This window comes from Hydra viridissima, unplaced genomic scaffold, assembly GCF_058129835.1.
Source record: "Hydra viridissima isolate aposymbiotic clone 2 unplaced genomic scaffold, HvirCarnegie_v1 scaffold_16, whole genome shotgun sequence".
Lineage (NCBI taxonomy): Eukaryota > Metazoa > Cnidaria > Hydrozoa > Anthoathecata > Hydridae > Hydra > Hydra viridissima.
This window is the reverse complement of record NW_028324315.1, coordinates 7,374,006-7,389,227: the sequence shown is the minus strand read 5'-3', so window position 1 is coordinate 7,389,227 and position 15,222 is coordinate 7,374,006. Positions and strand designations below refer to the sequence as shown.

The window sequence follows — 15,222 nt, the reverse complement described above, 5'->3', positions numbered from 1 at the left end:
GAAAAAATTAGAAAAACGTTAATAAATAATTTCAAAAAAATTTCTTTTTAAATAAAAATTTAACACTTAAACATTTGATTTCTTTTAGAAAATGTAAAAAATTATTTTTCATCCACACAAACGCATAAATATACATATGTATACCTATATGTATATATATATATATATATATATATATATATATATATATATATATATATATATATATATATATATATATATATATATATATATATATATATATATACACATAACTTATATATATACATGCACGTTTACTTTGATATCAGGTATAGAAACACAGATATATCGTTTCTTTTCAAGTTTTATATTTATAAAACTTGAAAAGAAACGCAAATGTTTTTTTCAAAGAACCTTAAAAAATGTTTTTTTTTCCATTTCAAGTTTTAAACTGTTGTATTACTTTGGAATTTTTGATACTAAAAGAAATCACACCATTTCATACTTCAGGTGGCTGTCGTGATGCATGTGGTCAATCTTATCGTGCATTGACAATGGGCGTGACCTACGACTGCTTCCGTCTTTCAATGTCAATTGAAAGTTTCCGATTCGCTGACCATTATCGTTGTCAAGTAACTGACGAGTCGATAGTGACTTGAGAGGAGTTCGAAACGATGTTAAATGAGCGTTATTTGAAGCAATATACTCGGATGATGGTCTTTTGTTATAAACGCTCGTATTAGTTATCATTTTTGAGTCCCAAAAATTTCTTTGGACTGGATTTGAAGAGTGTTCTTTGGAAAAAGACTTTAAAGGGTGTGTAACAGGCGTTACAAAGTTCGAATTATTTGAATTTTCGGGAGACTCAGACCTACTGGACGTAGATCTTAGGTCAGAGTTCATTGGCAACAAAACAGACGTTTCACTATTGTTTTTTAAACGGTAGTCCGTGGAAGTTAAAGATCCTCTGCTCTTTTCTTCAAGATTTTTACTTTGTTGTATTAAAGAAAACGTTCGGTGAACGGGTCCATAGTCTGTAGTATCAAGGTCATAGCTGGAATGTCTTTTGTCTATCCCATTTTTAGATTCGTTTTTCAGGGGGTTAGAGAATTTTTGATGGGATTTGGTGTTAAAATTGTGAGAATATTGCGTCACATCGACGCTGCTTAAGCTTTTCGTTTTTAAATGAGAATCTCTGACGTCATTAGACGTAGCTGCTGATATTTTATTAATCTCGTTCGTGAGTTCTTTAACATACGTCGATCTCGATTGCCCTGTTTTACTGATAAGACTAGACGGACCGTTGATGAGATTACTTTTTGAGGATTCAGTTGGTCTTGAAATTGGATTGAAATTCTCCGGATTGCTTTGAGTTTGGTTATTGTCAATATATCTTGCTTTAACAAGTGTAATACCATTTAAAGGATCTTGCCTAATATTAGTGTTGTTTTGCTTCATTCTCTCTTCAGTAGACCTCACCAGTACACTTTGCTTGTTGACCGAGTGTTCTTTTTGCGAATTGTCAGACGACTCGATCAAGGGTCTATATACACCAAGATTAAGCTGATTATTTAGATGAGTCACTGGTTTTTCATCAAAATTGGTTAAAGGTTTTTTTGATAACTCGTTTTTTTTTGTAATATACGATTGAGAGTCTAAAGAAATCGTTCTCAGGCTTCTCAAATCGCTGCTAATGACGCCATCTGCTGTTTTTTGAACCGATGAGTTAACAGTCTGAATTGGTTGTTCAGCGTTTGAGGGAGTTTTTGGTATATGCGTTTCAAGTTTATTTTCTTGTAGATCGTTTAACGAAGTTCTCGAAGAGTGAAGTGAGTTGGACCGCGACTTACTAGCAGAACTGGATTTTCTGTTTGCTAATAAAGGATGAATCACTGAGACATTAGGTGGGTGAGACAAAGCCGCACTTTGCTGTATTTTCTCGTTACCATATTGAAAACTAGCACCGTTTGAAGTGGAAACATCTGCAGTTGGAGAACGAGGGGAAGCTACTAGTTGAAAAGCACTTCCAAACGTCTTTGATGTCGTAGAACAACTTAAGTCTACGGTAGGTTGAAGATTTTCTGAAAGTTCGATCGATGAATCCACGTGTACATTATGTTGGTAGAACAAAGGCGAAAGTGTTCTCAAAGGAGATTTATTTTCTCGATATGACAAAGAAACTCTTGAAGTTGGTTGATCGTTTGAGTGATTGGTTTTTAATTCGCCATCGATCTTATCGATGGAGCTACATTCTAAACTTCCCCTCTTTGAAGAACCGTTGTTAAATAATAATTTATTTTCCCCAGGTGAAAGAGAACGTGTTTTTTTGATCGGTAAATTATCATCGTTAGTATATGTAAACGATCGATGTTTCCGCTCAGGAGATACTCGCTGATCATTCTTTTCTTGAGTGACGACATCTAAAGTATTCGTATACTTGTTCTTTTCTAATACATTATCTTCAGACTGAATGGAAACGCTTTTAAAGAGTCTAACTTTAGGTTCGGATACTTTTGAGTCGACAACAGTGGAATTTTCGGACAAATCGTGCTTATTAAAAGCTGTTTTTGGTAAATCACTATTAGCAATTAGGTCAGAACCAGAAACTCCAAGGTACTTCTTACTAACAACTTCTATAGCTGACATGATCGAAGAATCGTCATCATCACTTTCTTTGGAACAAAAATCTCCTTTCATTAAATCGTTTACAGAAGAGTGATCTACCGAGATAGATTGTAAAGATGCCCTTTGACGCTGTTTAACATCCGGTACTTTTTCCTTTTTTTGCAGGTTATCCACTGAAGCTGTATATTGTAGAGAAGGATGCTCTATCTGTTTTTTACGAAGATCGTGAATATCTACCTCACTTAGTGAACGTTGAGGAGAGCTGATCAACTTGTATACATTGGGATGTTTTACTTTTTCCACTGATTGACTCGGACTAGTTGATTTAGCACGCGAAAACAACCCGAGCCACTTGCGACTTCGTTTAGGAGACATTGTAATGTTGGGGGTTTGAAGCGCGGCAACGTCTGCTGAAAATCGTTGATTTGTTAAAAACACAGCTTTACTTCGAGCCTGAGCCTCTTCAAGAGATAATAGAGTGGGCAGAGGGGATATTGGTGAAGCAGCCACGCTTCGAGGCTGCACAGTTGAATGGAATTTAGGAAAAGTACTGTTAGAAGCTAAAACGGTTAAAAAAGTTTTGTGTTAAAAATGTGCTGCATTTGATAACAATACGAAAAACGAAAAGCGAATGAAAACTTACACGAGCAGCTCCCAGTTGATGGAGAATACGACGGTTTGCGAACATTTACAGTGCGTACACGTTCGCGTGCTTCTTCCAACGAAATCAACTTTGCGACGGCATTTGCTTGGAAAATGCGGGAAACCGATCCAGAAATAGATTTGCGAGGTTCTGAAAAAAAAAATTAACTTGAGTAAAACAACAACACGAATTGAAGTCTACAACTAAAGTGATATTCGAATCCAGAAAATATTAATAATTAACCATCTGGTTGATCCTGCTCTTCATTCTCAGGGTAATAAGCGATAGCAGCAGAGGCGATATTTTTATCAAAGAAAACGTCCACGTTTTGAATCATGTATTCTACTATGATTGCTTGAGTGCGAAACTCAGCCAAAGCAGCAACTGAGTCGTCAACGTTTAATCTGATGAAAATTAAGCAAAAGAATAGCAACGAAAAAAAAAGTACACACGACGAGCATATGTTACATAAGATTTTTAAAATATCTACTTTTAAAGTATCTTCTTTAAATGAGGAAAACATTTGGCTCACCTAAGCAAATTAGGAGCCCAAACAATGGCCAAGTTTTTTGCCGTCATATTTGTCTCCTTACAACGCTGTGCACAAAAATTCAAATGTCGAAACAAATAGTGCATGGTCCTAAACAAAAAAACTAATTGAGGTACAAAATGCAAAACGTTGGTCTAAAGTTCGTTATAAAAGCTAATTATTCTATTGACATAAGAGTTCCAATTGTTATTAGAGTAATATTTACCAGTAACAATACCTGTAACAATACCTGCAATTACCTGTAATGGGGAGGAGGAAGTCTTTGGATTACATGATGAAAAGCGACTGTTTTCTCAGTTTCATCCTCTTTATTTATAGCAGCCTAAAGAATTTGATCCAAAAAATTGAGAGAATCGTATAGCATATTTGGCCATTTAAAAAAAAAAAAAAAAAGTATAGATAAAGTTTGGAGAAACTGCATTTAAATATCCCTTAACAACAGAGTAAATGTATAGAAATGAAAACATAAACAAGGAATAAAAACATATAAAAAGGAATAAAAGGTTTAAAAAAATAGTTTTTTCCAAGTATAATTGAAAAAGTATATAAATATCAAAAGCTAACACTTACAACAAACTTTGCATAAAGTTCATATGTAAAAAGTGGATTTGGTAACTCCCTACAATATACATACATACATACCATACATACATACATACATACATACATACATACATACATACATACATACATACATACATACATACATACATACATACATACATAAAATAAAAACTTGAAAAAAAGTTAACAGTTGTCACAAGGTACTACCTAAAGTAAGTTTTCAGAAGGGATGATATACAATGTATATCATTTAGGAATTTTGAATCATTCAAATTTGGTGGTTCCTCTTCACTGTCAAATGCAACCCTTAAAATAAAAAAAGATAACCAAATTGTTTTTTCTTATCATTTTCTTATCTTATCTTTTTTTTTTATCACATAATGAAATAAATAATTTTTAAAAATAATATCACATAGTGAATCACATGATCTGTTTTCTAATTTTCTAATAAACATGAATTTTAAAAATATTGACAGATAATAAATATATAAGTATCAAATAATAATTATAATCTAAATAATCATCAGCATCTTTTAAAAAATTGTTTCACCTCAACTTAAGGATATTTGATGTAATCCCTGATAATCTGTAAATTCCATCAACAATTCCATGCTCCTCAATCACATCAGAACACATTTGTAAAACAATAGGGATATCACGCCCGGTTAGAGCTAAATACTCTCCGAGATCACATCCAAAAACACGTTCACGCAGAATGCCATGCTGCATAAGTTCATCTTTACTAGGACGTGATTTGAAAAAAAAACGAAGAAAACTAACTAACTTTCCACGGCGTTTGATCACCGGTTTAGATTGAAGGCGAGAGATAATTTTATCATTGACATCTTTTTCACCAAGAACTTCGATGCAATTAGATGGAAAAAATCCAACCTGTTAATGAATTATTGTTACAAAAATCCTAACACCATTAACATATATATGTATACATGTATATATATATATATATATATATATATATATATATATATATATATATATATATTTATATATATATATATATATATTGTTGGTAGAAAAAGTGATAGTATTGTGATCATGGTTAATGAATATATATTTTTTAAAATATTTTTCAATAATTATTTAAGCATTAAAAAAATGTCGAACATATAAATAGTAGAATTGATTTTTTTATTTTATATTGTAAATAATTAATTTTAAAAATAATCAGTGATAAAAATTAATAAAGGAATAGGAAAAAATTAACAATTAATCACATGCCACTGGTTTTTTTGTTTCAGTTTTGCACCTATTTGGCAAATGAAATATTAAGACAGAGGGAATTTTGGGCCTGCTGTGTAGCCAACTGTGTTAACACTTAAACAAAAAATGAGCTTATTGGAAACCAGACATTATTGCTAACTCAGAAAACAGTTATATAACTTTTAGGGTTCGGAAATTCTAATATAATTATAAGTTTAAACATCTATAGATTAAACTCTAGGTTTTATTTTAAAATTTTATAAACATTTTATTTACCTCAAAACCTTTTTTTCCTCTCCACCATATTGTTTCTTCAACATGAGGCATATCAATAATGGATAAAAACTCACCAACATCCAATGTCATTTCATCAGGTGCTTGAGCTTGATAACGCTTGATAACTCGCCCAGCTGCTATTGCTGGAACATTTAATGCAGAATCATCAGCTTCCATGACAACAAGGTGATTCCCATGGTTATCAAGCTATTAAAAAACATTTTTTTAAAAAAACATAAAAATAACAAAATATAGAAGTAAAATAAGTAAAAAAAAAAAAAAAAAAAAACCTCTAGCCAATTTAAAACTGGCCCACAGTTTATATTGTTTCCTGACACATCTGAAAAACGTCTCACATAGGTTTGAAGTAATTGTACCATTTCCTTTAAGAACAAAAAATATTTTAAAAAAAAGTTAGGTTTGAAAAACTGTTACAAGATACAAGTACTTGATTTTAATACTTTTTACTTACAAATGATGCAGACTCGCCGTCTTCTAGTTCTTTTAAAGGTGGCAACTTACTGTATCTTCTGTCATAAAGACACCTTAAAAGGATTATTTGAGCTCGTATAAATGAAAATTTTATGCAACATTTATATTATATTTGGATTATTATAACAGAGTAAAAAGTTCCTACAAATCACAATAAAAATTTTTATCATGACAGTATAAGTTTCTTTTATTGTGTTAAACTGATTACCCATCTCAAAAAAATGTAAAAAAAGTTGAAAGTTATTAATGTTAAACTAGTATCAAAAAAAAAAAACAGTTAGGTAGTTATAATTTTTTGATATACACTGTAATTTCTAGTACTTTAACTTTAATGAAAATTACCCATTTTAATGCATATATGTAAAAAAAAAAAAAGTAAAAGAAACCTGTGTAACTGCCGATCTAAACCAACAAAATCATCATAACTTCGTTTCAAAGTCCACGATTCTTTGCTAACTACTTCAACCTAAAAGCAAAATAGAATTGGAGTTTTTTTTATTCAGCAAAGAATAAAAATGTGTTTTTTTTTTTTTTAAATCTTTGAAATCTATTTAAAAGCTTGTTTCCTCAGCCTCTTAATGCTCATGCTCAAATTAACTCAAAAAATGCACACTTTTGAGTTTATACAAGTGTCAACACTTTTTGTATAATTATAATAATCAGAATTGAATTAGCTCAAGCAAGGTTAACCTGCAGAAATGCACACTTTTGAGTTTATACAAGTGTCAACACTTTTTGTATAATTATAATAATCAGAATTGAATTAGTTCAAGCAAAAAAATGAAAAATATGCACTTATTTCATAATTATATAAGAGAGGATTGTTTATTGAACTTTGACACTTTTATTTGTTATTAATAAGTTTTATAATTTTGAATGCCAAAAATATTGTTTTTTCTCTTTCAATCAAATAAATATTGGCAGAAGAAATTAATAAACACATAAGCTAATCTTTTATAAAAATTTTATTTTTTAAATACTGATGATAAATGACCACCTTTACTTAACTATGTCTAGATAATCATGTTAGTAAATGCAACATACATACATATATACATACATACATACATACATACATACATACATACATACATACATACATACATACATACATACATACATACATACATACATACATACATACATACATACATACACACATACACAGATACATACATACATACATACATACATACATACATACATACATACATACATACATACATACATACATACATACATACATACATACATACATACATACATACATACATACATACATACATACACAGATACATATGTGTGTATATATATACTTCTTTTTAAAAAATGCCGCTAAAAAAACAAATCCGGAATTTCAATCATAACTATTTGAAAGTCTAATACAAACTATATTTGGCCAAACATGTAAAAAAATTCCTAAATATACAAACAAAAAATAAAAAAATAACAATAGAACATACTGCAAATATTTGCCACGATCCAAAACTAGACAGCTGTGTACTTTGGTCTATGTCCAGACTGATCTAAATATTTTTTTAAAAACACATTTCAAAACAAAATAAAATTTAACTCAAGTTAACTTAAGATTGTAAATATAATGATTATAAGATTGCACTCTATGGATTTAAAATAATGATTTTATTAAATTTCAATTAATTACAGCTATGTATAGTATTTTAAAACTACAAAAAATATCTACTGATATCCACTATATGCTAATGTAAATTTCAAAACAATGATTTAAAAAAAAAAAAAAAGAGTTTCTTAAATAAAAAGATTTAGAATTTTATTTTGATTTTCTTCCAAAAATTAAAAACCTTTACTAAGGATACTAAGAAGGAAGTTACAATTAAAAAATAATTGAATTAAAGTATATTAAATATATGTTAAGAAGTAATTAAATACTAAAATGAAATTAAAGTATATTAAATATATGTTAAGAACTAATTATATACTAAAATGTAATTAAGGAAAATATAGTTCCACTTTTATTCAACAAGGAGTTAATTGTGCTATCAGAAAAAAACAGTAAAGAGTAAAAACTAAAGAAATACTTCTAAATGTTTGTAAAGTATTATCTATAAAGCATCAAACTATTTAAAAAGCATGTGTTTTTTTAAAAACACATTCATAAAAGAAAAACCTCCTTAAAACATTTCCATTTTTGTATTATAATTGTACTTTATTATTGGATTTTGCACTCAAGTCATTCATCAAATGAATAAGAAATAGGAACCCACATTTACATGTAATAATATCAAACCTTTCTATATGAAGTGCAGTTTTTCACATTTCATTTTTATTGTTTAAAACCTTTTAAAAAAAAGTGTCCCTTTAAAAGTTTTTTCCTTTAATCTCAATGAACTGTTTATTGACTAATTAGCTGAGTAAATATTTAATTGCTTATCAGGTATGAAAAAACTTCACAATTGTTAAAACAAAAATGTCACCTATAATCTGATTAATGCAACAATAAAATGGACTGCACAAATGAAAATTATTTTTATCTTAAAAATTAACACTTAATAAAAATTCTAAACAATATAACTAGAAACACAGTGATATTGATTTTTAAAATGTCATTTTTTTTTATATTTATTCAATTTTTTATGTGATTCACAACACATAAAAAATTGAATAAATGAGAAATGAATTTCATGAGCATGAATTTACAAAAGGATAATTACGTACTGTAATAGTGCCGCCAAAATCAACATTACTGTAATGGAAATGTGACATTTCTTCTATGCGAGGAAAGCGAGAATCCTGACCACCAATGTTCCTGAAAAAAATCAGGCATTTAAATTCTTGTTTTATAAACAAAAAAATTTGCAAAAAATTTTAAGAATTTTTTTGCACAAAGTTTGATTTGAAAAAATGAAAAATATTTTTCACAGATATTTTGAATCATATATTTCTCATAGAAAAGATGAGAAAAAAGCACATTGAACAATCAAGTCAAAGCAGGATGTTAACTTGTTAACTTTATTTTACTGTGTAAAATGCAAATAATAATAATAATAAATAATAATAATAAATAATAATAATAATAATAATAATAATAATAATAATAATAATAATAATAATAACAATAATAATAAATAATAATAGTAATAAAAATAATAATAATAATAATAATAATAATAATAATAATAATAACAATAATAATAAATAATAATAGTAATAAAAATAATAATAATAATAATAATAATAATAATAATAATAATAATAATAATAATAATAATAATAATAATAATAATAATAATAATAATAATAATAATGATAATAATAATAATAAATAATAATAATAATAATAAATAATAATAATAATAATAATAATAAATAATAATAATAATAATAATAATAATAATAATAATAATAATAATAATAATAATAATAATGATAATAATAATAATAAATAATAATAATAATAATAATAATAATAATAATAATAATAATGATAATAATAATAATAAATAATAATAATAATAATAAATAATAATAATAATAATAATAATAATGATAATAATAATAATAATAATAATAAATAACAATAATAACAAAAACGATAAGAAGAAAAAGAATAATATAGAATAAGAACAACAACAACAACAACAAATAATGATAATAACCTTGAACCTGTATGGTACTATAACCATACATGTATGGTTGGACCATACCATATGAAAAGTACTATGACTGTACATGCCATTTATTAGTAAACATTTACATATTGACACAAACATTTGTGGCTAAAAAAACACCTGTGAATCTGTGTATTACATACACATTTTATCCAGTACCAAGCAGGTTAAAAAAGTTTGTTTGGATGTCACTTTTAAACTATTTTTTTTATTGCAATATAAAATTTGAGCTTATAATGTTAAATTGACTAAAAATCTAAAACTTTTGTATTTACTTCAAAAACACAAAAATTTTTTATCTTTCTAATTTTAATTTTAATCTAATTCTAATTTTATCCATTATAATAGAAAATATGAAGAAAATCTGTAACTTAATTACATTTGTAGCAATTATACTAAATTATACTAAATTATACTAGATTATACTAAATTATATTAAATCTTTGAAACAATGTTGATGCAAATTCAGATTGCAAATATTTCCCACTTGTAAGGATTGTGTTATTTCCATATAAAAGTCTTCTATCTATAAAAGATATGCTGCAAATTTTAAAAGTGCATCTTATAGTTTTCTGCTCACCTCAAATGATCTTCAAACGTATTTTCTGTTGTAAGTTTTTTTTTTCTGTACCAAAAATTGAAGGAAACTTTCATGGTATTCTTTATGCCTATCATCTTTAATATTTATCATCTACCATCTTTAATATTTATAATATTTAACATTTACACCATCTATTCATATATTCATATTGGGCAACTGCAACTTACACTCAAATAAAAACTGCTGATTTTTTTATGAAAAAATTTCATTGCAAAAAAAAACTTTTTTTCTTTCAAATAACACTAGCTTCAACAATGTTACTAACTTTTAGAAATATTTTAAACATAAATATTAATTTTTTACAAAGTATTGAAATAAGCTAAACTATCATTTATACAAAGAACACTAATAAATAATAATAAAATTTTCCATATACTTTTAATGAAAAAATGTTTAAAAAGATGTCAAATGAAGTAAAACTTGATACTTTAAACCTCATAAAAACTTTTTATAAACAATGAGTGGCAATATTTGTTCTTAGATTATGACTGAAGAATTGCAAAATTGTCATTCAACGCCATTTTTTCACAAAACTGTATAATAAAATCTCTATTATAAAAAAAAAATGATCAAGAAACCCATCTTTAATTTGGAGTTCTTAGTGGACTTTTCATTTATTAGAAATAAAAAAAAAAAACTTGTAAAAAAATTTTGAACTTTTGTTCTAACAGCAATAATTTCAAATATAAATTTAAAAATATCTCATAAATTATTCAAAATATAATCTTGTTTTCCAATTCAGATCCTTATCATAATTTTAAAGAAAAACCAACAAATGATTTATTCTTTTTATAAATGCCTATAGAAGTTAATGCAAAAAAAACCTCCTTCATTAAATATAGTTCTTTAAATTCGTTTATTAAATTCATTACAAATTCTTTGTTGTTAATAAATTCATTAAAAATTTGTTATAATTTCAATAACACAAAAAAAAAGCTAATACCCAACTGCAAAGATCCATACATATATAAATACATACATGCATACACACACATACATACATACATACATACATACATACATACATACATACATACATACATACATACATACATACATACATACATACATATACATACATGCATACATATACATACATATATATACATATGTATATATACATGCATAAATATTTATACACATACATATATACATCAAATAGATATTTATACATACATGTATATGTATACATATGTATGTGTGTATATATACATATATATACATATATATATATGTATATATATACATATATACATATATATGTATATATAAGTATATATATACATATATATACATATATATATGTATATATATGTATATATATACATATTATATATATATATAATATATATAATATACATACATATATATATATATATATATATATATATATATATATATATATATATATATATATATATATATACATATATATATATATATATATATATATATATATATATATATATATATATATATATATATATATATATATATATATATATATATATATGAATGTATATGTATATGTAAAAAAAAAGTGAGAACTTACTGTGTAATGGACAAGATGGATACTTGAGGTTGCTCTTTCAAAGAATCTGTGAACTTACACTAAAACATTAATTGTTAAAATCTTATGGTCATTGAACATAAGACAAAAAAACATAAAAAAGTGAAATAAAGAAGCTTAACTAGAATGATACTTTTTGTCGCATTTCATTTCCATTTCTTACAATAAAAATAATTCAATTACCCATTCCCTCCTATACAAAGATTTATATTTCTACTCCTGTTTCCTCAAATTCCCATTCCCATACCATTATTACAAAACAATTAACAATTAAAACAATTAACTATTACTCATGAGAGAAATTTCTTAGATTTAAACAAGTAAAATTATAGATTAAAAATTATTACAATGTATTGAAAGTAACCAAAGCAACAAAAAAATTTTCATTTAAAGTCCAATTTCTGACCTCACGATTTTAAATGATTGGATTTTTAAAATTTCAAAAATTCCCAAATATTCGCATACAAGAAATGGGATTTAAGTATATAAATATAAAAGTGAAATTATTTATTACAAGCATTCTTATGATATATTTAAATGCATATACCCATGAACAACAGACTTTATAAGACACATAAAGTTTTATATGAAATAAACTTTAATATGTTTAAACCTTAGAGTTACTAAGTAGAGGGGTATCATCATCATGCAAATAGCTTTGTCGTTTAGAGTTCATGCGTGAATCTACAGCTAGCCGCATTAGCTTCTTGTTGACACTGTGTACATTAAAAAATTACTTTAAATTAAAGAAGATATAATTATATATGTATAACATATATTATAATATACACACATATGCATGCATACACACAGATAAACACTTTAATACTTTAACAAAATATATACTATTTTTTCTAGTTAGTTTTCACTAAGAGTATGATGGATTAATTTAAAAACTGTCTGGTAACCATATTATTAAAACAGATTTACAGATAATAGAAAGGCAGTATACATTGGAAAACAATAATAGAATAATAAAAATATTTAAAAAATCATTTATTGAAAATATTTTTAAAATACAAACAATTTCATTTAATTATTCAAACAGTAATACTGGATCTATCAAATACTCATATGAATGGTAGATGATTTCCTTAATTTGAAGTTATTAACATATTGAACAAATTACATAAAATATATTTAGACATACCTTGTCCAATTCACATCTCGTATATTGCTAATTTCTTGGCTGTCAAGTCCATCATCAAGGACACTTTTATGGTTTTCACAATAGTCCATCTTTGGTTCACTTACTGCATTATGTGAAAGCACCTTCATTATGATGCTCAGATTTTATTTTATGAGATTTACATACCAAAGATGTGATAATTGACTTGATGTCATATAAAATACTTATATTTTGTAATTCATTATAGACTTAAAAAAAAGAAAAAGTTAATTGTTGCAGTTATTATTACTTTTCATACCATTAATATTTTTCAATTTAAAAATTTTTAAATTTGTGTTATAATTTGAATCAACATTAAAAACCACATTTATTTATAAAATAAGGTAAAATTTAACAACACCAAACAAAAACAAAGATTGTCCAAACAATCAACAAGAATTAAAAATATTTATAAAAATTATGCCTAAAAATACCACATAATTTACAAAGTAATTTCACAATGCTGCAAATTATGTTTGAAGTAATAATGTGATCTGAACTATTACATTGACTATTACAAAAGTCAAGATTCTTTTTTTCAAATACTTTTAAATATATCACAATTTAAAGAAGTCAAAAATAAGAAAAGCCTCAAAAAATATACATAATATTAGAAATTTTTTATTAGCATTGTGAGATAAGATTGTATTATTCAATCAAAGGGCATGTAAAACATGACTTAAAGCCCTGTACCCCTTTCCCTCCCCTGCACACAGCAATCTTTAACATAAAAAATATGTTCTAATACCCAGATCCATTTTTCCTTAAATTGTTTAACAAAACGTTTAACTCAAAGCTTAAAATTTCATGAATAAATATTTACAACACCATTTACAATATTTAAATGAAAGTAGAAGTAATGATCAAATCTTTTATTACACTAATATTCTTTATCTTATTTATTTTTATGCTACTTTAACAACATTTCCTAACATTAAGAATTGATACTCTATGGATAAAATCTATCAGCCTTAATTTTAAAGATGAAGTTTTCAGTGCACACTTGAAAAGTATTTAAAATTTGTTTTGCTAACATTCAGTTGTTACAGTTAACAACTGAAATTTAGCAAAAAAACAATTTTTTAGCTTAAATGTCAACTTTTTTGTCCAACCTGAACAAAAAAATTTTAGTTCATAGTTTAAGAACATACATAAGTACAGAACTTTAGAAGCTTGGTTTTTAAAAGCATCAAGAATGCTGTACACACATAAACATCACAAGAACTTTTAAAAAATCTTTATGCATTCTGCTGTAACATAAATCTGACAGACATGTATTTGAAGGATATTGCTAAACTAACAAGCTTTATTTGCATCAAATAAGCTTGTACATTTAAAAACTCAAAATCTGATTCTCTCTGGAGAAATCTGTAAATAATATAACTCTTAAACTGTAAGACAATCGAACTAATAATATATAATTCTATTTCTTTAAAGGGAAAACAACCATCAAATTTGATTTATCATGGTAATTTGATTTTCAACCTCTCATTTATTTCAACTTAAAGTCATGGAAAATAAATTAGTTGCACATTTCTACATTTACTCTTTGCATTTCACTGACGAAAGCTTTATGTTGTTTACATACAACACGCTTTATAATGGAGTTAATTTTTTATCTACGTAATAATTTTTCCTTTGGCAGCTTTACATTTTCGGTATATTAGTCATGTTGAAATTTCAGGGATCTTGAGCGGCACGAAAAATGCCAAGAAAGTTTTTAACACTTAATAACTTCAATAAAAAAAATTAAAAAAATGGCGTTAATTGAGTTTTAAATAAATTCATTCAGGGTTCTTAAGTTTTTTAAATTATTTGTTCTTCAAAAAGATTTATCATCAATTTATCGTAACAATGGATTGCTATATTTATTGGAAATCAGGACGACTTTAAGATGCGCTTGA

General features: G+C 26.2%; 1 protein-coding gene across 2 annotated transcripts; it reads right to left on the bottom strand.

Annotated features, from left to right (window-relative positions):
- Nucleotides 1–264: 264 nt before the first annotated feature.
- LOC149877839 (uncharacterized) lies at nucleotides 265–13,539 on the bottom strand. 2 transcript variants are annotated; one of them, XM_090073655.1, is made up of 17 exons: nucleotides 13,301–13,539; nucleotides 12,764–12,866; nucleotides 12,133–12,191; nucleotides 9,027–9,117; nucleotides 7,796–7,858; nucleotides 6,719–6,798; nucleotides 6,313–6,385; nucleotides 6,131–6,223; nucleotides 5,841–6,047; nucleotides 4,894–5,234; nucleotides 4,551–4,649; nucleotides 4,350–4,398; nucleotides 4,019–4,101; nucleotides 3,762–3,869; nucleotides 3,473–3,633; nucleotides 3,230–3,379; nucleotides 265–3,146 (listed from the first exon to the last, which is right to left on the bottom strand). In XM_090073655.1, exons 1-17 carry the CDS (start codon nucleotides 13,426–13,428, stop codon nucleotides 451–453), a joined length of 4,584 nt encoding a protein of 1,527 aa, XP_089929781.1. In that variant the 5' UTR covers nucleotides 13,429–13,539; the 3' UTR covers nucleotides 265–450. The 2 variants fall into 2 exon arrangements, with proteins under 2 accessions (XP_089929781.1, XP_089929783.1); XM_090073657.1 differs by lacking the exons at nucleotides 12,133–12,191; nucleotides 12,764–12,866; nucleotides 13,301–13,539 and adding an exon at nucleotides 10,560–10,740.
- Between the last annotated feature and the right edge of the window lie 1,683 nt (nucleotides 13,540–15,222).